This window comes from Camarhynchus parvulus, unplaced genomic scaffold (genome assembly GCF_901933205.1).
Source record: "Camarhynchus parvulus unplaced genomic scaffold, STF_HiC, whole genome shotgun sequence".
NCBI classification, from domain to species: Eukaryota; Metazoa; Chordata; class Aves; order Passeriformes; family Thraupidae; genus Camarhynchus; species Camarhynchus parvulus.
In genome coordinates this window covers 19,191-43,227 of record NW_022148457.1, presented here as the reverse complement: position 1 = coordinate 43,227, position 24,037 = coordinate 19,191, and the positions used below count along the sequence as shown (strand labels likewise).

The window sequence follows — 24,037 nt, the reverse complement described above, 5'->3', positions numbered from 1 at the left end:
AAATGGGGAACTCGCCTCAAAATGGGGACAGTTCACCCCAAAATGGGGACAGTTCACCCCAAAATGGGGAACTCACCTCAAATTGGGGACAGTTCACCCCAAAATGGGGACAGTTCACCCCAAAATGGGGAACTCACCTCAAATTGGGGACAATTCACCCCAAAATGGGGACAATTCACCCCAAATCAGGGACAATTCACCCCAAAATGGGGACAGTTCACCCCAAAATGGGGACAGTTCACCCCAAAATGGGGAACTCGCCTCAAAATGGGGACAATTCACCCCAAAATGGGGACAATTCACCCCAAATCAGGGACAATTCACCCCAAAATGGGGACAGTTCACCCCAAAATGGGGGAATTCATCCCAAATCAGGGACAGTTCACCCCAAAATGGGGACAATTCACCCCAAAATGGGGGAATTCATCCCAAAATGGGGAATTCACCCCTAATTGGAGACAGTTCACCCCAAAATGGGGACAATTCAGACCAAAAATGGGGGAATTCAGACCAAAATGGGGTAATTCACCTCAAATGGGGAATTCACCTCAAAATGTGGAATTCAGCACAAAAATGGGGACAATTCACCCCAAAATGGGGGAAAAAACGGCACAAAATGGGGGACAACCAGGGCAAAACGGGGATGAACTCAACCTGCTGGCCAAACCCACCCCAAACCCACCCCATGGACCAAACCCATCCCATTACCCAAACCCACCCCAAACCCACCCCATGGACCAAACCCACCCCAAATCCACCCCATGGACCAAACCCATCCCATTACCCAAACCCACCCCAAACCCACCCCAAATCCACCCCATGGACCAAACCCATCCCATTACCCAAACCACCCCAACCCCCCCCCAAATCCACCCCATGGACCAAACCCACCCCAAATCCACCCCATGGACCAAACCCATCCCATTACCCAAACCCACCCCAAACCCACCCCATGGACCAAACCCACCCCAAACCCACCCCAACCCCACCCCACTGCCCAAACCCACCCCAAATCCACCCCATGGACCAAACCCATCCCATTACCCAAACCCACCCCAAAGCTCACCCCAAATCCACCCCATGGACCAAACCCATCCCATTACCCAAACCCACCCCAAATCCACCCCATGGACCAAACCCATCCCATTACCCAAACCACCCCAAACTCACCCCATGGACCAAACCCACTGCCCAATCCCACCCCCAAATCCACCCCATGGACCAATCCCACCCCAAATCCACCCCATGGACCAAACCCATCCCATTACCCAAACCACCCCAAACCCACCCCAAATCCACCCCATGGACCAAACCCACTGCCCAATCCCACCCCAAACCCACCCCATGGACCAAACCCATCCCATTACCCAAACCACCCCAAACCCACCCCAAATCCACCCCACTGCCTGACCGCACTGCCCAACCCCACCCCAAACTCACCCCAAGGCGACCCCAAGCCCATCCCATTGACCAACCCGACCCCAACCCTGCCCCAAACCCATCCCAAGGCCACCCCACTGACCAACCCCAAGACCACCCCAACCCCACCCCATTGCCCAAGGGAACCCCAAGCCCACTCCACTGACCAAGGCCACCCCAAACCCACCCCAAGCCCACCCCATTGCCCAACCCCACCCCAAACCCACCCACTGACCAACCCTGCCCCAAGCACACCCCATTGCCCCAAACCCACCCCATTGCCCAAACCCACCCCACTGACCAAACCCACCCCAAGGCCACCAAGCCCACCCCATTGACCAACCCTGCCCCACTGACCAAACATGCCCCATGGTCACCCCATTGCCCAACCCTGCCCCACTGACCAACCCCGCCCCACTGACCAACCCTAACCCAACCCCACCCCATTGCCCAAGGGAACCCCAAGCCCACCCCACTGACCAAGTGCAACCCCAACCCATCCCAAACCCACCCCATTGCCCCAAACCCACCCCACTGACCAAACCCACCCCAAGGCCACCAAGCCCACCCCATTGACCAAGTGCAACCCCAACCCATCCCAAACCCACCCCACTGACCAAACATGCCCCACTGACCAAACATGCCCCATGGTCACTCCATTGCCCAACCCCGCCCCACTGACTAACCCCGCCCCACTGACCAACCCTAACCCAACCCCACCCCATTGCCCAACCCCACCCCACTGACCAACCCTAACCCAAGCCCACCCCACTGACCAACCCCACTGACCAACCCCGCCCCACTGACCAACCCTAACCCAACCCCACCCCATTGCCCAACCCCACCCCACTGACCAACCCCGCCCCACTGACCAACCCTGCCCCACTGACCAACCCCGCCCCACTGACCAACCCTGCCCCACTGACCAAACATGCCCCACTGACCAACCCCACTGACCAAGCCCACCCCAAGGCCACCAAGCCCACCCCATTGACCAAACATGCCCCATGGTCACCCCACTGCCCAACCCCGCCCCACTGACCAACCCCGCCCCACTGACCAACCCCACCCCACTGACCAACCCTAACCCAACCCCACCCCATTGCCCAACCCCACCCCACTGACCAACCCTAACCCAACCCCACCCCATTGCCCAACCCCACCCCACTGACCAACCCCGCCCCACTGACCAACCCTGCCCCACTGACCAAACATGCCCCATGGCCACCCCACTGACCAACCCCACCCCACTGCCCAACCCTGCCCCATTGACCAACCCCACTGACCAACCCTGCCCCACTGACCAACCCCACCCCCCTGACCAACCCCACCCCACTGACCAACCCTGCCCCACTGACCAACCCCACCCCACTGACCAAACATGCCCCATGGCCACCCCACTGACCAACCCCACCCCAAACCCATCCACTGACCAACCCCACCCCAAGCCCACCCCCACTGACCAACCCTGCCCCACTGACCAACCCCACCCCAAGCCCACCCCACTGACCAAGGCCCCCCCAAGGTCTCCAAGGCCCCCCCAAGGTCCCCAAGGTCCCCAAGGCCCCCCCGCTGCGGGGCCGGTACCTGGGACATGCCCTCCATGTCCAGCTGCACCAGCTCGGCCTGGTTGAACTGCAGCAGGGCCATCCCCACGCGGAACACGATCTCCAGACCCTGCCACCACCCGCCCGCCCGGTCAGTGTGGCCACCATGGCCACCACGGGGCCACCACGGGGCCACCACAGCCCTGCCACCACCCGCCCGGTCAGTGCGGCCACCATGGCCACCACGGGGCCACCACGGGGCCACCATGGGGCCACCATGGCCACCCCACCTCTGCCACCACCCACCCGCCCGGTCAGTGCGGCCACCACGGGGCCACCATGGCCACCCCACCTCTGCCACCACCCGCCCGCCCGGTCAGTGTGGCCACCATGGCCACCACGGGGCCACCACGGGGCCACCACAGCCCTGCCACCACCCGCCCGGTCAGTGCGGCCACCATGGCCACCACGGGGCCACCACGGGGCCACCATGGCCACCACGGGGCCACCACCCACCCGCCCGGTCAGTGCGCGCCACCATGGCCACCACGGGGCCACCACGGGGCCACCATGGCCACCACGGGGCCACCACCCACCCGCCTGGTCAGTGCAGCCACCATGGCCACCATGGGGCCACCATGGGGCCACTATGGCCACCTCACCCCTGCCACCACCCGCCTGGTCAGTGCGGCCACCATGGCCACCATGGGGCCACCATGGGGCCACCACGGGGCCACCACCCACCCACCCGGTCAGTGCAGCCACCATGGCCACCACAGGGCCACCATGGCCACCACGGGGCCACCACGGGGCCACCATGGCCACCCCACCCCTGCCACCACCCTATGCAGTCAGCGCAGCCACCATGGGGCCACCCTGAGTCATTGGGGCCACCCCACAGCCACGCCGGGGCCACGCTGGGTCATCAGGGCCATGTCATGGCCACTCCAGGGCCACCTTGGGTCATTGGGGCCACCCCACCCCTGTGACAGCCCCGCCTGGTCACCGTGGCCACCACGAGGCCACCATGGCCACTCCAGGGCCACCTTGGGTCATTGGGGCCACCCCAGAGCCACCCTGGGTCATCCCAGATCCCCATGGCCACCACGGGGCCACCATGGCCACCCAGGGCCACCTTGGGTCATTGGGGCCACCCCAGAGCCACCCTGGGTCATCCCAGATCCCCATGGCCACCACGGGGCCACCATGGCCACTCCAGGGCCACCTTGGGTCATTGGGGCCACCCCACCCCTGTGACAGCCCTGCCTGGTCACCGTGGCCACCATGAGGCCACCATGGCCACTCCAGGGCCACCTTGGGTCATCGGGGCCACCCCACCCCTGCCACCACCCACCTGCTCAGCATGGCCACCACGGGGCCACCTCAGGTCACCGGGGCCACCCCAAAGCCACCCTGGGGCCACCTCAGGTCATCCCTGGGTCACGTGGGTCACCTTGGGGCCACCTCAGGTCATCCCTGGGTCACCCTGGGGCCACCTCAGGTCATCCCTGGGTCACCGGGGGCACCGGGGTTTGATCCACCCCAAAACCATTTCTGAGGGATTTGGTTTCACCTCAGATTTTAAAGGATTTGGTCAAACCCAAATGCATTTCTGAAGGATTTAATCCACCCCAAACCCATTTTTGAAGAATTTGATCCACCCCAAACCCATTTTTGAGGGACTTCATCAAACCAAATCCATTCTTGAGGAATTTGGTCAAACTCAACCCATTCTTGAGGAGCTTGATCCACCCCAAACCCGTTTTTGAAGGATTTGATCCACCCCAAACTCATTCTTGAGCGACTTCATCAAACCCAACCCATTTTTGAGTGATTTGGTCAAACCCAAACCCATTTTTGATGAATTTGGTCAAACCCAAACCCATTTTTGAGGGGTTTGATCCACCCCAAACTCCTTCTTGAGGGACTTCATCAAACCAAATCCATTCTTGAGGGACTTGGTCAAACCCAAACCCATTTTTGAACATCTCGATCCACCCCAAACTTGTTTTTGAGGAATTTGGTCAAACCCAAACCCATTTTTAAGGGGTTTGCTCCACCCCAAAACCATTCCGGAGGGATTTGGTTCCACCCCAAATTCTGAGGGATTTGGTCAAACCCAAACCCATTCTTGATGAGTTTGATCCACCCCAAACTCCTTCTTGAGGGACTTCATCAAACCCAACCCATTTTTGAGTGATTTGGTCAAACCCAAACCCGTTTTTGAGGAATTTGGTCAAACCCAAACCCGTTTTTCTGGACTTTAACCCAACCCAAACCCATTTTTTTGGGATTTTTTCCCCCCCAACCCCAGTTTTGGGGCGGATTTGGGGCTACCTCGTACATGAAGATGTCGAAGACGCGCGTGGCCACGGGCAGGGGGAAGGTGGTGAGGAAGAGCGTGAGGAACCAGGACGAGGCGTACATGGAGGTGAGGAAGCTCTGCGAGCGGAAATGCACGTTCAGCTCCGGCAGCTGCTCCTGAGGGACAGCAACGGGGATTTGGGGAGAAAAACGGCGATTTGGGGTCAGACAAACATGGGAATTTGGCCAAACCCAAACCCGTCTGGGGGTCGGACAAAAATGGGAATTCGAAGTTGGGCAAAAACGGGAATTTGGGGTTGGATTTGGGGAGAAAAATGAGAATTGGGGGTTGGACAAAAATGGGAATTTGGGGTTGGATTTGGGGAGAAAAATGAGAATTGGGCGTCGGACAAAAATGGGAATTTGGGGTTGGATTTGGGGAGAAAAATGAGAATTGGGCGTTGGACAAAAATGGGAATTTGGGGGGGGGGGGGGGGGGGGGGTTGATTGGGGAGAAAAAGAGAATTGCAAAAAATGGGGTTTTGGGGAGAAAAATGAGAATTGGCACAAAAATGGGTTGGGTTGATTGGGGGAAAATAGTTTGAAAAAAGGAATTTGGGGTTGGATTTGGGGGGGAAAAATGGGTTTGGGGGATTTGTGGTTGGAAAAAACTGGAATTTGGGGTTGGATTTGGGGATAAAAATGGGATTTTGGGTTCAGACAAAAAACAGGAATTAGGCATCTGATTCAGGGATAAAAAAGGGAATTTGGGGACAAAAACGGGAACTTGGGGTTGGATTCAGAAATAAAACCAGGAATTTGGGGACAGAGAAAAATGGGAATTTGTGTTCAGATGAAAACGGGAATTTGGGGTTGGATTTGGGGAGAAAAACGGGAATTTGGGGTCAGGCAAAAATGGGAATTTGGGGTCAGGCAAAAATGGGAATTTGGGGTTGGACAGAAATGGGAATTTGGGGTTGGACAGAAATGGGAATTTGGGGTTGGATTAGGGGAGAGAAACTGGAATTTGTGGTCAGACAAAAATGGGAATTTGGGGTCAGATTTGGGGAGAAAAACAGGAATTTGGGGTCAGATAAAAACAGAAATTTGGGGTTGGATTTGGGGAGAAAAAGGGAATTTGGGATTGGATTTGGGGACAAAAATGGGAATTTGGGATTGGATTCAGGGAGAAAAATGGTAATTCGGGGTCAGACAAAACGAGGAATTCGGGGTTGGATTTGGGGAGAAAAAGGGAATTTGGAGTTGGATTTGGGGAGAACAATGGGGATTTGGGGTTGGATTTGGGGAGAAATATGGGGATTTGGGGTTGGACAAAAAATGGGAATTCGGGGTTGGACAAAAATGGGATCTGGACATGGGGACAAAACGGGGACTGTCCCTGTCCCTGTCCCCTCCGTGTCGCCGTCCCTGTCCCACCTGCAGCAGGAACTCGAACTGGTAGATGCAGAGCCCCAGCTCGGCCATGCTGGGCTTGAAGAGCTCGCGCAGCCGGTACTCCTGCATCAGGCGCACGAAGACGCTGAACGCCTCCTCCTCCGGCATCTGCGCGGCAACGGCACGGGGTTCCCCGAAAAAATGGGAATTCCCATCAAAATCCACAGAACTCCCAGCAAAAAAACCGCAAAATTCCCATCAAAACCTCAGAATTCCCACCAAACGCTGAACGCCTCCTCCTCCGGCATCTGCGCGGCAACGGCACGGGGTTCCCCGAAAAAATGGGAATTCCCATCAGAATTCACAGAATTCCCAGCAAAAAACCCGCAAAATTCCCATCAAAACCTCAGAATTCCCACCAAACGCTGAACGCCTCCTCCTCCGGCATCTGGGGCGGGAACGGCACGGGGTTCCCAGAAAAATGGGAATTCCCTTCAGAATCCCCAAATTCCCATCAAAAAACCACAAAATTCCCATCAAAACCTCAGAATTCCCACCAAACGCTGAACGCCTCCTCCTCTGGCATCTGTGGTGAGAAAAACCCAGAATTCCAAAAAAAAAGGAATTCCCATCAAAATCCCCAGAATTCCCATCAGAATCCACAGAATTCCCAGCAAAAACCACAAAATTCCCATCACAACCTCAGAATTCCCACCAAACGCTGAACGCCTCCTCCTCTGGCATCTGGGGCGGGAATGGCACGGGATTCCCAGAAAAAATGGGAATTCCCATCAGAATCCACAGAATTCCCAGCAAAACCCACAGAATTCCCATCGGAATCCACAGAATTCCCAGCAAAAAATGTGAAATTCCCATCAAAACCTCGGAATTCACATCAAACGCTGAACGCCTCCTCCTCCGGCATCTGCGGTGGGAAAATCCCAGGATTCCCAGAAAAAATGGGAATTTCCATCAAAATCCCAGGAATTCCCAGCAAAACCCCAGAATTCCCAGCAGAATCCACAGAATTCCCAGCAAAAAACCGTGAAATTCCCATCAAAACCTCGGAATTCACATCAAACGCTGAACGCCTCCTCCTCCGGCATCTGGGGTGGGAAAAACACGGGATTCCCAGAAAAAATCGGAATTCCCATCAGAATACCAGGAATTCCCATCAAAATCCACAGAATTCCCAGCAAAAAATGTGAAATTCCCATCAAAACCTCAGAATTCACATCAAACGCTGAACGCCTCCTCCTCTGGCATCTGTGCGGGAACGGCACAGGATTCCCAAAAAAAATGGGAATTCCCATCAGAATCCCAGGAATTCCCATCAAAATTCTGGAATTCCCATCAGAATCCACAGAATTCCCAGCAAAAAATGCGAAATTCCCATCACAACCTCAGAATTCACACCAAACGCTGAACGCCTCCTCCTCCGGCATCTGCGGTGGGAGAAGCCTGGGATTCCCAAAAAAACCCCGTGAATTCCCATCAAAAACTCTGGAATTCCCACCAAAAACCGCCATAATTCTCATTGAAACCCCCAGAATTCCCATGGAATTGATGGAATTCCTGTCATAATCCCAGAATTCCCACCAAATGGTGAACATCTCCTCCTCTGGCATCTGGAGTGGGAAAAGCCCTGGATTTCCAAAAAAACCTGGGAATTCCCATCAAAATCCCCGGGAATTCCCATCAAAACAACCAAAATTCCCACAAAAACCCCCGGAATTCCCAAAAAACCTCTGGAATTCCCAAAAAACCCCAGAATTCCCCAAAAAACCTCTGGAATTCCCCAAAAACCTCGGAATTCCCAAAAACCTCTGGAATTCCCCAAAAAACCTCTGGAATTCCCACCTGCATGAGCAGCAGTCCCACGATGAAGGCGCTGCCCTGGCAGTAACCGACCTCCCGGTCCACCAGAGAGTAGGCCTGGAAAAGTGTCCCCAATGTCACCTCCTGAGTCCCCAGTGTCACCTCCTGAGTCCCCAGTGTCACCCCTGAGTCCCCAGTGCCACCTCCTGTGTCCCCAGTGCCATCCCTGCATCCCCAGTGTCACCTCCTGTGCCATCTCCTGTGCCACCTGCTGTGCCAGTGCCACCCCTGTGTCCCCAGTGTCACCTCCTGTCCCAGTGTCACCTCCTGTCCCACTGCCACCTCCTGTGTCCCCAGTGTCACCTCCTGTGCTATCTCCTGTGCCACCTGCTGTGCCAGTGCCACCCCTGTGTTCCCAGTGTCACCCCTGTGTTCCCAGTGTCACCTCCTGTGTCCCCAGTGCCATCCCTGTGTCCCCAGTGCCACCTCCTGTGTCCCCAGTGCCACCTCCTGTGCCAGTGCCACCTCTGTGTCCCCAGTGTCACCTCCTGCTCCTGTGTCCCCAACGTCACCTCTGTGCCACCTCCTGTCCCTGTGTCCCTAATGTCACCTCCTGTGCCACCTCCTGTCCCAGTGCCACCCAGGTGTCCCCAAGCTGTCACCTTCATGACGTTGAAGAGCACCTCCTGGCCCTGTCCCACCCCTGATCCCTGTCCCAGTGCCACCCCAGCAGTGTCCCCAAGCTGTCACCTTCATGACGTTGAAGAGCACCTCCTGGCCCAGGCTGTCCTGGCCCTTGAAGAAGTCGTGCTCGGGGTAGGTGCGGGCGATGTCCCGGCGGATCAGGCGCTCGCAGGGGGAGCTCATGCGCAGCAGCTCCGAGTACTGAGCCTTGAGCGGCAGCTCGGCCGCGCTGCACAGCAGCTGCCACACGATGGCGCGGAAATGGTGCGGGATCCCCTTCCGGATCAGCTCCTGGGGGGACAGAGAAATCCTAAATGTGATATCAAACCCCAAACGTGATCCCAAATCATCCCATTGCTGCTCTCAGGGCACAGCAGCTGCCACACGATGGCGCGGAAATGGTGCGGGATCCCCTTCCGGATCAGCTCCTGGGGGGACAGAGACCCCAAATGTGATCCTAAATGTGATATCAAACCCCAAACGTGATCCCAAATCTGCTGCTCAGGGCACAGCAGCTGCCACACGATGGCGCGGAAGTGGTGCGGGATCCCCTTCCGGATCAGCTCCTGGGGGGACAGAGAAATCCTAAATGTGATAAATGTGATATCAAACCCCAAACGTGATCCCAAAGTCATCCCATTGACTCCAAACATGATCCCAAATCTGCTGCTCCCGAAGGATCCTTCCTCCTCCACACAAAATAAAATGTTCACCTCTAAAGGGCACCAAAGCAGCCATTGCCCCAAATTTCCCCAGAGCTGCCACACGATGGCGCGGAAATTGGTGCGGGATCCCCTTCCGGATCAGCTCCTGGGGACACAAAAATCCTAAATGTGATCCTAAATGGGACCCTAAAATCCTAAATGTGACACCAAAGTCATCCCATTGACCCCAAATGTGTCCCCAGAGCTGCCACACGATGGCGTGGAAGTGGTGCGGGATCCCCTTCCGGATCAGCTCCTGGGGGGACAGAAACCCCAAATGTGACACCAAACGCCAAATGAGATCCTAAATGGGACCCCAAACTCATCCCATTGATCCCAAATGTGTCCCCAGATCTGCTGCTCCACACGATGGCCTGGAAATGGTGCAGGGGTTCCCTTCTGGATCAGCTCCTGGGGCCAGTGGGGTCAGTGGGGTCAGGGTGACCCCAAACGTGGTCAAAATGTGGGGTGGTCACAGCAGGACCCAAGCTGTGTCCTCCTGCTGGACAAACCCACCCCAAACCTCGTCCCATTGGACAAACCCACCCCAAAACTCATCCATTGGACAAACCCACCCCAAAACACAACACACTGGACAAACCCATCCCAAAACACCACAACTGCACAAACCCACCCCAAAACACAACACACTGGACAAACCCACCCCAAACCTCATCCCATTGGACAAACCCACCCCAAACCTCATCCCATTGGACAAACCCACCCCAAAACACCACAACTGGACAAACCCACCCCAAAACACAACACACTGGACAAACCCACCCCAAAACTCATCCCATTGGACAAACCCACCCCAAAATCACCACAACTGGACTAACCCACCCCAAAACTCATCCCATTGGACAAACCCACCCCAAAACTCATCCCACTGGACAAACCCACCCCAAAATTCACCCCATTGGACAAACCCACCCCAAAATACATCCCATTGGACAAACCCACCCCAAAACACCACAAACTGGACAAACCCACCCCAAAAACACAACACACTGGACAAACCCACCCCAAAACTCATCCCATTGGACAAACCCACCCCAAAACTCATCCAACTGGACAAACCCACCCCAAAACACACCAACTGGACAAACCCACCCCAAAACACATCCACTGGACAAACCCACCCCAAAACCCCAGGAAACTGGACAAACCCATCCCAAAACACCACAACTCCTTCTTACTCTCCCCAAAACACAACACACTGGACAAACCCACCCCAAACCTCATCCCATTGGACAAACCCACCCCAAAACTCATCCCATTGGACAAACCCATCCCAAAACACCACAAACTGGACAAACCCATCCCAAAACCCAAGGAACTGGAGAATTCGAGCCCAACCCCACCTTGAGCAGCTTCTCCTTCTTCTTCCTCCACGGGGGCACAGAATGGGCACAGTGGGCACAATGGGCACAGAATGGGCCCAAAAGGATCCAAGATGTGCTCCTCCAGGTGGGCTGAAGTTGGGCACGAGGGCAGAGAAGTGGACACCAGAGTGGGCCGAAATTGGCACAAAAGCGGGCCAGTATGGGCACCGAAGGGCACAGAATTGGCACATCGGCCCCAAGCAGCCCTGAGTGGACACAAACCGGGCAGAAATCACCCAAAATGGGCACAGAATGGGCACAGAATGGGCACAAAATGGGCACAAAATGGGCACAGAGGAGGTGGCAGTGACACGAGGAGCTGGACACCAGCGAGGAGCCGCTGTTGCGCCGAGAGCTGTTCACCGAGCGCATCGACTTGGAGTCGGCCTCCAGCAGCCTGGGGAGACAAACTGGGCCAAAAATCACCCAAAATGGGCACAGAATGGGCACAAAATGGGCACAAAATGGGCACAGAGCAGGTGGCAGTGACACAAGGAGCTGGAGACCAGCGAGGAGCCGCTGTTGCGCCGAGAGCTGTTCACCGAGCGCATCGACTTGGAGTCGGCCTCCAGCAGCCTGGGGGACAAACCGGCGCAAAAATCACCCAAAATGGGCACAAAATGGGCACAGAATGGGCACAGAATGGGCACAAAATGGGCACAAAATAGGCACAGAATGGGCACAAAATGGGCACAAAACGGGCACAGAATGGGCACAGAATGGGCACAAAATGGGCACAGAATGGGCACAGAATGGGCACAGAATGGGCACAAAATGGGCACAAAACGGGCACAAAATGGGCACAAAATGGGCACAGAATGGGCACAAGAGCGGTTCAAAATGGGCACAGAATGGGCACAAAACGGGCAGAATGGGCCAAAATGCCAGCAGGCACCTGGGGACAAAACGGGCACAAAATCACCCAAAATGGGCACAAAACGGGCACAGAATGGGCACAGAATGGGCACAGAATGGGCACAGAATGGGCACAAAAGGGCACAGAATGGGCACAAAACGGGCACAAAATGGGCACAGAATGGGCACAAAAGGGGCACAAAATGGGCACAGAATGGGCACAAAACGGGGCACAAAATGGGCACAAAATGGGCACAAAATGGGCACAGAATGGGCACAGAATGGGCACAGAATGGGCACAAAACGGGCACAGAATGGGCACAAAACGGGCACAAAATGGGCACAGAATGGGCACAGAATGGGCACAAAATGGGCACAGAATGGGCACAAAATGGGCACAAAATGGGCACAAAATGGGCACAAAATGGGCACAAAATGGGCACAAAATGGGCACAAAATGGGCACAAAATGGGCACAAAATGGGCACAGAATGGGCACAGAATGGGCACAAAATGGGCACAAAATGGGCACAGAATGGGCACAAAATGGGCACAGAATGGGCACAAATCGGGCACAGAATGGGCACAGAATGGGCACAGAATGGGCACAAAATGGGCACAGAGCAGGTGGCAGTGACACAAAACGTGCCCAGGGCAGGTGGGTGTGACACAAAACTGACCTGGAGCGAGGGACCCAAAATTGACCCAAAACTGATCTAAAAATTACCCAAAATGTGCCTGGAGTAGGTGGGACTGCCCCAGAACTGACCCAAAACGAAATATTGCCCCCAAAACTACTGCAAAAATGGAAATATTCCCCCCTAAATGACCAAAAAATTGAGATACAGCCCCAAAATGACTCCAAAGATTGAGATATTTTCCCCAAAAATGGCCCCCAAAAGGGAGATATTCCCCTCAAAATGACCCCAAAAATGACTCAAAAAATTGAGGTATTTTCCCCAAAATCACCTTAAAAATGGGGCCATTGCCCCAAACCCACATGAAATCAATTCCAATCCCAATTCCTGCCCAAATAAAGAGCAGAAATCAATAAAATCTTGTTTCTCCCTCACTGGTTCTGCTCCTCGGGCTTGGCCAGGAGCTGCAGCCTCTCCAAATATCCCCAAAAATGGGGATAAATCCACCCAAAAATGGGGATAAATCCACCCAAAAATGGGGATAAATCCACCCAAAAATGGGGATAAATCCACTAAAAATGGGGATAAATCCACCCAAAAATGGGGATAAATCCACTAAAAAATGGGGATAAATCCACCCAACAATGGAGCTGAATCCACCCAAAAATGGGGATAAATCCACCCCAAAATGGGGATAAATCCACCCAAAAATGGAGATCAAGCCACCCAAAAATGGAGATCAAGCCACCCAAAAATGGAACTGAATCCACCCAAAAATGGGGATAAATCCACCCAAAAATGGAACTGAATCCACCCAAAAATGGGGATAAATCCACCCAAACATAGGGATAAATCCACCCAAAAATGGGGATAAATCCACCCAAAATGGGGATAAAGCCACCCAAAAATGGAGATAAATCCACCCAAAAATGGGGATAAATCCACCCAAAAATGGAGATAAATCCACCCAAAAATGGAGATAAATCCACTCAAAAATGGGGATAAATCCACCCAAAAATGGAGATAAATCCACTCAAAAATGGGGATAAATCCACCCAAAAATGGAGATAAATCCACCCAAAAATGGAGCTAAATCCACCCAAATGGGCTAATCCACAAAAATGGAGCTAACCACCCAAAAATGGATAAATACCCAAAAAGGTACCCAAAAATGGGATTACAAAAGGAGATAGCACCCAAAATGGTAACCCAAAACTAATCCACCAAAAAGGGGATAAATCCACCCAAAAATGGAACTGAATCCACCCAAAAATGGGGATAAATCCACCCAAACATAGGGATAAATCCACCCAAAAATGGGGATAAATCCACCCAAAATGGGGATAAAGCCACCCAAAAATGGAGCTGAATCCACCCAAAAATGGGGATAAATCCACCCAAAAATGGGGATAAAGCCACCCAAAAATGGGGATAAAGCCACCCAAAAATGGAGCTGAATCCACCCAAAAATGGGGATAAATCCACCCAAAAATGGAGATATTCCACCCAAAATGGGGATAAATCCACCCAAAAATGGGGAAAAATCCACCCAAACATGGGGAAAAATCCACCCAAACATGGGGATAAATCCACCCAAAAATGGAGCTGAATCCACCCAAACATGCGGATAAATCCACCCAAACATGGAGATCAAGCCACCCAAAAATGGGGATAAATCCACCCAAAATGGGGATAAATCCACCCAAAATGGGGATAAATCCACCCAACAATGGAGCTGAATTCACCCAACAATGGAGCTGAATCCACCCAAAAATGGAGATATTTCCCCCAAAATGACCCCAAAAATGGAGATATTTCCCCCAAAATGACCCCAAAAATGGAGATATTTTCCCTAAAACGTACGATATTCCGCCAAGCCCACAGAGAATGGATTTAATCCCAATGTTTCCCTGAATAAAGAGCAGAAATCAGTAAAATGTGATTTCTCTCTCACCGGTTTTGCTCCTCGAGCTTGGCCAGCAGCTGCAGCCTCTCCAAATATCCCCAAAAATGGGGATAAATCCGGGGATATCACAAAAATGGGGTAATCACCCAAAAGGTAAAAATGGGGTAAAAAGGTTCACCAAAAGGGGATAATCCACCCAAAAATGGGGATAAATCCACCCAAAAAGGGGGGATAAAAAATGGGGATAAATCCACCCAAAAATGGGGATAAATCCACCCAAAAATGGGGATAAATCCACCCAAAAATGGAGATAAATCCACCCAAAAATGGGGATAAATCCACCCAAAAATGGGGATAAATCCACCCAAAAATGGGGATAAATCCACCCAAAAATGGGGATAAATCCAAAAATGGGGATAAAAAAAAGGACACCACATGGACCAAAGGGCACCAAAGACCACCCAAAACGGTCACCAAAAATGGAGCTAATCCACCCAAAAATGGGGATAAATCCACCCAAAATGGGGATAAATCCACCCAAAAATGGAGATAAATCCACCCAAAAATGGGGATATTTTCCCCCAAAAAGGCCCCAAAAGTGGTTTCCATCACCTCAAATGTTCTGCTCCTGCGCACAGCGTTGGCCAGCAGCTGCAGCCTCTCCAAATATCCCCAAAAATGGGGATAAATCCACCCAAAAATGGAGATCAAGCCACCCAAAAATGGAGATAAATCCACCCAAAAATGGGGATAAATCCACCCAAAAATGGAGATAAATCCACCCAAAAATGGGGATAAATCCACCCAAAAATGGGGATAAAGCCACCCAAAAATGGGGATAAATCCACCCAAAAATGGAGATAAATCCACCCAAACATGGGGATAAATCCACCCAAAAATGGGGATAAATCCACCCAAAAATGGAGATATTTTCCCTAACCAGCCCAATGTGGTTTGTGTCTCACCGGTTCTGCTCCTCGAGCTTGGCCAGCAGCTGCAGCTCGTCCGGGCTCAGCGCCTCGGGCTCCGCCTGCGCGGCCGGCTCCAGCGGGGACGCCATGGCCCTACCTGCGGGGAATGCACCATGGGGCATCAAACATCCACATTGCAGGGCCAAAAATGCACATTTTATAACCAAAAATTCACATTTTAGTACCAAAAATGCACATTGCAGCGCCAAACATTCACATTGTAGCGCCAAAAATGCACATTGCAGCGCCAAAATTCACATTGCAGCGCCAAAAATGCAAATTGCAGTGCCAAACATTCACATTTTACAACCAAAAATGCACATTGCAGCGCCAAAATTCACATTTTATAACCAAAAATTCACATTTTACAACCAAAAATTCACATTTTAGTCAAAATTCACATTTTACAACCAAAATTCCATTTTACAACCAAAATTCACATTTTATAACCAAAAATGCACATTTTACTACCAAAAATGCACATTTTAGTACCAAAAATGCACATTGCAGCGCCAAAATTCACATTTTATAACCAAAAATTCACATTGCAGCGCCAAAAATTCACATTGTGCCTCCAAAAATTCACATTTCAGTACCAAAAATTCACATTTCAGTGCCAAAATTCCCATTGCAGTGTCAGAAATTCACATTGCAGCACCAAAATTCACATTGCAGCCCAAAAATTCCCATTGCAGTGCCAAAAATTCACATTTTAGTATCAAAACTCCCATTGCAGCACCAAAAATTCACATTGTGCCTCCAAAAATTCACATTTCAGTGCCAAAAATTCACAATTTGGCATCAAAAATTCACATTGCAGCCCAAAAATTCACATTGCAGTGTCAGAAATTCCCATTGCAGCATCAAAAATTCACAATTTGGCATCAAAAATTCGCATTTAGGATCAGAAATTCACATTTCAGTACCAAAAATTCACAATTTGGCACCAAAAATTCACATTTCAGGCCCAAAATTCACATTTTAGTGCCAAAAATTCCCATTGCAGCACCAAAAATTCACATTTTAGTGCCAAAAATTCACAATCTGGCATCAAAAATTCACATTGCAGTGTCAGAAATTCACACTGCAGCACCAAAATTCACATTGCAGCACCAAAAATTCACATTTTAGTAACAAAAATTCGCATTTTAGTACCAAAAATTCACATTGCAGTACCAAAATTCACATTGCAGCACCAAAATTCACATTGCAGCACCAAAATTCACATTTTAGTAACAAAAATTCACATTCAGGATCAGAAATTCCCATTGCAGTGTCAGAAAGTCACATTGCAGCCCAAAAATTCCCATTGCAGCACCAAAAATGCACAATTTGGCATCAAAAATTCACATTCAGGATCAGAAATTCACATTTCAGCACCAAAAATTCACATTGCAGAACAAAAATTCACATTTCAGTACCAAAAATTCACATTCAGGATCAGAAATTCACATTAGGCCTCCACAAATTCCCATTGCAGAACAAAAAAATCACATTGCAGTGTCAGAAATTCACATTTTGCCTCCCAAAATGCACATTTTGCCATCAAAATTCACATTGCACCTCCAAAAATTCACATTGCACCTCCAAAAATTCACATTTTGGCACCAAAAATTCAACATTTCAGCCCAAAAACCCTGTGGGGTTCAGCCCAAAAATCCACACTCAGCAGCAAAAATTCCCATTGCAGCCCCAAAAATTCACATTTTAGCACCAAAATTCACAATGCAGCCCCAAAATCCCACATTTCACCCCAAAAATTCCCATTGCAGCCCCAAAAATTCCCATTGCAGTATCAAAAATTCACATTTTGGCATCAAAAATTCATCATTGCAGCCCAAAATCCTCTGCTTCAGCCCAAAAATTCACATTGCAGAACAAAAATTCCCATTGTGCCTCCAAAAATTCACATTTCAGGCCCAAAAATTCACATTTCAGTGCCAAAAATTCACAATTTGGCATCAAAAATTCACATTCAGGATCAGAAATTCTCATTTCAGTACCAAAAATTCACATTGCAGAACAAAAATTCACATTTCTGCACCAAAAATTCACATTCAGGATCAGAAATTCACATTAGGCCTCCACAAATTCCCATTGCAGAACAAAAAAATCACATTGCAGCCCAAAAAATTCACATTGTGCCTCCAAAAATTCACATTTCGGCACCAAAAATTCACATTTCAGTGCCAAAAATTCCCATTGCAGTGTCAGAAATTCCCATTGCAGCACCAAAAATTCACAATTTGGCATCAAAAATTCGCATTTAGGATCAGAAATTCATTTCAAAATTACTGGCACCAAAAATTCACATTTCAGCCCCAAAATTCACATTTTAGTGCCAAAAATTCCCATTGCAGCACCAAAAATTCACATTTTAGTGCCAAAAATTCACATTGCAGCACCAAAAATTCACATTTTAGTACCAAAAATTCACATTTTAGTAACAAAAATTCGCATTTCAGCACCAAAAATTCATATTTCAGTACCAAAATTCACATTTCAGGCCCAAAATTCACATTGCAGCACCAAAAATTCACATTCAGGATCAGAAATTCCCATTGCAGTGTCAGAAATTCACATTTTGGCATCAAAAATTCCCATTGCAGCATCAAAAAATTCACATTCGGGATCAGAAATTCACATTAGGCCTCCAAAAATTCACATTGCAGAACAAAAAAATCACATTGCAGCCCAAATATTCACAATTTGGCATCAAAAATTCACACTTCAGGCCCAAAATTCAGATTTTAGTACCAAAAATTCACATTGCAGCACCAAAAATTCCCATTGCAGTGTCAGAAATTCACATTTCAGTACCAAAATTCACATTGCAGTACCAGAAATTCACATTTCAGTACCAAAAATTCACATTTTAGTATCAAAAATTCACATTTCAGTACCAAAATTCACATTGCAGTACCAGAAATTCACATTTCAGTACCAAAAATTCACATTTTAGTATCAAAAATTCACATTTCAGTACCAAAATTCACATTGCAGTGTCAGAAATTCACATTTCGGCACTGAAAATTCACATTGCAGCACCAAAAAGTCACATTTTGGCATCAAAAATTCACATTCAGGATCAGAAATTCCCATTGCAGTGTCAGAAATTCACATTGCAGCACCAAAAATTCACATTTCATCATCAAAAATTCACAATTTGGCATCAAAAATTCACATTGCAGCACCAAAAATTCTTATTGTGCCTCCAAAAATCCACATTCAGGCCCAAAAATTCACATTTTAGTGCCAAAAATTCACATTTCAGTATCAAAATTCCCATTGCAGTATCAAAAATTCACATTGCAGTGTCAGAAATTCACATTGCAGCACCAAAAATTCACATTTCAGTGCCAAAATTGACATTGCAGCCCAAAAATTCACATTTTAGTAACAAAAATTCGCATTTTAGTGACAAAAATTCGCATTTTAGTATCAAAAATTCACATTTCAGTACCAAAATTCACATTGCAGTGTCAGAAATTCACATTTCGGCACTGAAAATTCACATTGCAGCACCAAAAAGTCACATTTTGGCATCAAAAATTCACATTCAGGATCAGAAATTCCCATTGCAGTGTCAGAAAGTCACATTGCAGCCCAAAAATTCCCATTGCAGCACCAAAAATTCACAATTTGGCATCAAAAACTCACATTGCAGCACCAAAAATTCACATTGTGCCTCCAAAAATCCACATTCAGGCCCAAAAATTCACATTTTAGTGCCAAAAATTCACATTTCAGTATCAAAATTCCCATTGCAGCATTGAAAATTCCCATTTTAGCACCAAAAATTCCCATTGCCGCCCCAAAATTCAACATTTCAGCCCAAAAATTCCCATTGCAGTATCAAAAATTCACAATTTGGCATCAAAAATTCACATTCAGGATCAGAAATTCTCATTTCAGCACCAAAAATTCACAATTTGGCATCAAAAACTCACATTTCAGTACCAAAAATTCACATTGCAGAACAAAAATTCACATTTCAGTACCAAAAATTCACATTCAGGATCAGAAATTCACATTAGGCCTCCACAAATTCCCATTGCAGAACAAAAAAATCACATTGCAGTGTCAGAAATTCACATTTTGCCTCCCAAAATGCACATTTTGCCATCAAAAATTCACATTGCACCTCCAAAAATTCACATTTTGGCACCAAAAATTCAACATTTCAGCCCAAAAACCCTGTGAGGTTCAGCCCAAAAACCCATACTCAGCAGCAAAAATTCCCATTGCAGCCCCAAAAATTCACATTTTAGTACCAAAATTCACAATGCAGCCCCAAAATCCCACATTTCACCCCAAAAATTCCCATTGCAGCCCCAAAAATTCCCATTGCAGTATCAAAAATTCACATTTTGGCATCAAAAATTCATCATTGCAGCCCAAAATCCTCTGCTTCAGCCCAAAAATTCACATTGCAGAACAAAAATTCCCATTGTGCCTCCAAAAATTCACATTTCAGGCCCAAAATTCACATTTCAGTGCCAAAAATTCACAATTTGGCATCCAAAATTCACATTTTAGTACCAAAAATTCTCATTGCAGCATCAAAAATTCACATTTCAGCACCAAAATTTCACATTTTAGCACCAAAAATTCACATTCAGGATCAGAAATTCACAATAGCCTCCACAAATTCCCATTGCAGAACAAAAAACATTGCGCCAAAACTTCATATTTTGGCATCAAAAATTCCCATTGCAACATCAAAAAATTCACATTAGGCCTCCAAAAATTCACATTGCAGTATCAGAAAATCACATTTCAGCCCAAAAGTTCCCAATTTGGCATCAAAAATCGCAGTTTAGCATCAGAAATTCACATTTCGGTACCAAAAATTCACAATTTGCGCCCAAAAATCTACTTTCAGGCCCAAAATTCACATTTCAGTCCCAAAAATTCACATTGCAGAACAAAAATTCACATTGTGCTTACAAAAATTCACATTTCAGCATCAAAAATTCACATTTTGGCCCCAAAAATTCACATTTCAGCACCAAAATTTCATATTTCAGTACCAAAAATTCACATTTGCAGCACCAAAAATTCACATTCAGGATCAGCCAAAATCCCATTGCAGTGTCAGAAATTCACATTTTGCCTCAAAAATTCACATTCAGCATCAAAAAATTCACATTGGTCAGGCCCCAAAAATTCACATTGCAGAACAAAAAAATCACATTGCAGCCCAAATATTCACAATTTGGCATCAAAAATTCACACTTCAGGCCCAAAATTCACATTTTAGTACCAAAAATTCACATTGCACCTCCAAAAATTCCCATTCAGCATCAAAAATTCACATTTTGGCACCAAAAATTCAACATTTCAGCCCAAAAACCCTGTGGGGTTCAGCCCTAAAATCCACACTCAGCAGCAAAAATTCCCATTTCAGCCCCAAAAATTCACATTTTAGTACCAAAAATTCCCATTGCCGCCCCAAAATCCCACATTTCACCCCAAAAATTCCCATTGCAGCCCCAAAAGTTCACATTTCACCCCAAAAATTCCCATTGCAGCCTTAAAAATCCTGAGGTTCTGCCCAAAAATTGACATTTCAGCAGCAAAAATTCACACTGTGCCCCCAAAAATGTCACATCACAGCCCCAAAATCCCCCATTTCACCCCAAAATCCCACATTTCACCCCAAAATCTCACGTTTCATTCCAAACATTTGACATCTGGTCCAAAAATTTCCCAGTTCAGCCCCAAAATTTCCCATTTCATCCCAAACTGCAGCCCCAAAATCCAACTTGGAAGCCCCCAAATTCCATAATTCACCCCCAAAATCCCACATTTCACCCCAAAAATCCCACATTTCACCCCAAAAATTCCACATTTCACCCCAAAAATTCCACATTTCACCCCCAAATTCCCACATTTCACCCCCAAAAATCCCACATTTCACCCCCAAAATTCCACATTTCACCCCAAAAATCCCACATTTCACCCCCAAAAATCCCACATTTCACCCCAAAATCCCACATTTCACCCCAAAATTGGACTTTTTGGCCCCCAAATTTCACAGTTCAGCCCCAAAATGCCACATTTAATCGCACATCTCATTCCCAAATTTGGACTTTTTGGCCCCCCCAAATCCCACATTTGACCCCCAAATCCAACACTTGACCCAAAATGGGACAGTCTGACCCCAAAAATGCCACATTGAATTCCCCAAATGCCAAATTTTGTCCCAAAATGTCACATTTCAGCCCCAAAATGTCACATTTCAGCCCCAAATTGGACATTTTGGCCCCCAAATTTCACATTTCAGGCCCAAAATCCCAGGTTTCCCACCAAAATCCCACATTTTGTCCCAAAAATTCGCCATTTCAGCGCCAAAATTTGACTTTTTGGCCTCGAAATCTCACGTTGCTCCAAATCCCACACTTTGCCCCCAAAATCCCACATTTCGTTACCAAAATTGGATTATTTTTGGCCCCAAAATGCCACATTTCAACCCCAAATCCCCCATTTCCTTCCCAAAATTTCCCATTTCACCCCCAAATGCCACATTTGAGACCCAAAATTTCACATTTCACCCCAAATTCCCACTTTTCGTTGCCAAAATTCGACTTTTTTGGCCCCAAAATCTCACATTGCAGCCCCAAAACCCCCAAAACCCCAACCCCCTCCAAAAAAACCTCAAAAAAACCCCCATAAAGGGAGAGTTTGCCCCCCAAAATCCAAAAAACTTCCCCCAAAAAACCCCAAAAAACCAAAAAGCCCCCAAAAGGGGGAATTTGACCCCAAAACCACCCAAAAATGGGGGGAGGGTCAGAGCGAGACCCCCCCAAAAATGGGGTGACCCCAAAGCCCCCAACAGAGCGGGGTCAATCCAAATCCCCTAAAATGGGGGGGACCCCAAACCCCCAAAATTGGGGTGACCCTAAAAACCCCACAAAGGGGGGTCAGGCCAAAAAATCCCCAAAAATGGGGCGACCCCAAACTCCCTAAAATGGGGGTGACCCCACAAAAATGAGGTGACCTCAAACCCCAAAAATTGGGGTGACCCTTCAAAAATGGGGTGACCCCAAACCCCCTCACAAAGGGGGGTGACCCCAAAGCCCCTCACAAAGGGGTGACCCCAAAGCCCCTCACAAGGGGGTGACCCCAAAGCCCCTCACAAGGGGGTGACCCCAAATCCCCTCCCAAAGGGGGGTGACCCCAAAGCCCCTCACAAGGGGGGTGACCCCAAACCCCGCTCAGGGCTGTCACCCCCTCACACAAAAAAGGCGGGAACCCCCTCACCCCCATTATGGGGGGGGCGCCTCCATTTTCCCCCTCAGGGGGGCGATGCCCCGCCCCCCCATCGCCCTCATCGCTGAGGGGGAACCCTCCATTGTTCAATGACAGCTCCCTCACGGCCCTCCCGGCCCCTCGTACCTGCGGTCCGTGGCCATGGCGATCCCCGGCCGCCCTCCCGGGGGCGCTCCGCGCCGTTCCCCCCTCACCGGGAGCCCCGCGCCCGCCGCCATCGCGGAGCCGCCGCCGCCGCCCCGGCCGGCACCGACTGACAGCGGGCAAGCACCGCGTCCAATCAGCGCTCGAGTTCCGCGTCTGGGACCGCCCACCTGCAGCGTCTTCGCCAATCACGAGAGGGAGCTTCATTGACAAGCCCCGCCTGCCGCTCCACTAACCAATGGGATTGCGCATTCCCGTTGATGGGCAAGGGGTTTATCCAATGAAAGCCAAGGAGGGGCTCGGCGCCCACACCCCCGTGAGAAGCGGTGGGAAGAGGTGTGGAAGAGACGAATGGAAGGCTCAGGTGCGCAGGGGTGGGAAGCGGTGTGAGAACCGAGGCTCAGGTGCGGATGATTGATGGGTAAATCAGCCAATCAACTACCGCGTCTCGCTTGGAGTGGCACCTGGCTGACAGGAGAGGACAACAAACCGAGCAGCAGCACCTGAAGGCTTGGATGTGATTGACAGGAGTCTCAGCCAATTGCAGGGCAGGAGCTGCTGAGACAGCCAATGGAAGCGCAGGTGCCAGGCGGAGTCCCGCCCTCCAGCGCTGGACCCGCCGTCCTAGGGAGAGTCGTAACTTCTATTGGTCGATGGCTATGATTGACAGGTGTCTGCTCCAATGGGGCGTCGAGGAGCCGAGTGGGGTGGGGGAGCGGCGCCATTGGAGACCGCAGGGGTTGTGGAGAGCGGTGAGGGGTAAGCCGGGATGGAGTGAGGATCGCTCCTTCTCTGAGGGATCTAGAATGGGGTGAGGGCATCCCTCATTCCCTCAGGGATCTGGATATGGGAATGCCCAGGGATGAGGTGAGGGGATCCTTCATTCCCTCAGAGATCTGGGTTGAGGTGATCCCTCATTCCCTCAGGGATCTGGGAATGCCCAGGGATGGGGGTGAGGGGACCCCTGTTCACACAGAATGGGAATATTCCTCC

The 24,037-nt window shown here is 49.6% G+C and overlaps 1 protein-coding gene across 1 annotated transcript in view; it reads right to left on the bottom strand.

Moving 5' to 3' along the window:
- EVI5L (ecotropic viral integration site 5 like) overlaps window positions 1-23,141 on the bottom strand; it is a 45,714-nt gene extending 22,573 nt beyond the window's left edge. Inside the window, exons 1-10 of the mRNA XM_030970518.1 lie at window positions 23,027-23,141; window positions 15,620-15,722; window positions 11,749-11,832; window positions 11,584-11,653; window positions 11,236-11,346; window positions 9,234-9,458; window positions 8,526-8,600; window positions 6,708-6,833; window positions 5,304-5,447; window positions 3,007-3,096 (exon numbers count right to left, since the gene is read on the bottom strand). Of these exons, the coding sequence (XP_030826378.1) occupies window positions 3,007-3,096; window positions 5,304-5,447; window positions 6,708-6,833; window positions 8,526-8,600; window positions 9,234-9,458; window positions 11,236-11,346; window positions 11,584-11,653; window positions 11,749-11,832; window positions 15,620-15,714 (1,020 nt within the window). The 5' untranslated portion in view covers window positions 15,715-15,722; window positions 23,027-23,141. The remainder of the gene's footprint in view (window positions 1-3,006; window positions 3,097-5,303; window positions 5,448-6,707; window positions 6,834-8,525; window positions 8,601-9,233; window positions 9,459-11,235; window positions 11,347-11,583; window positions 11,654-11,748; window positions 11,833-15,619; window positions 15,723-23,026) is intronic.
- Window positions 23,142-24,037: the final 896 nt, after the last annotated feature.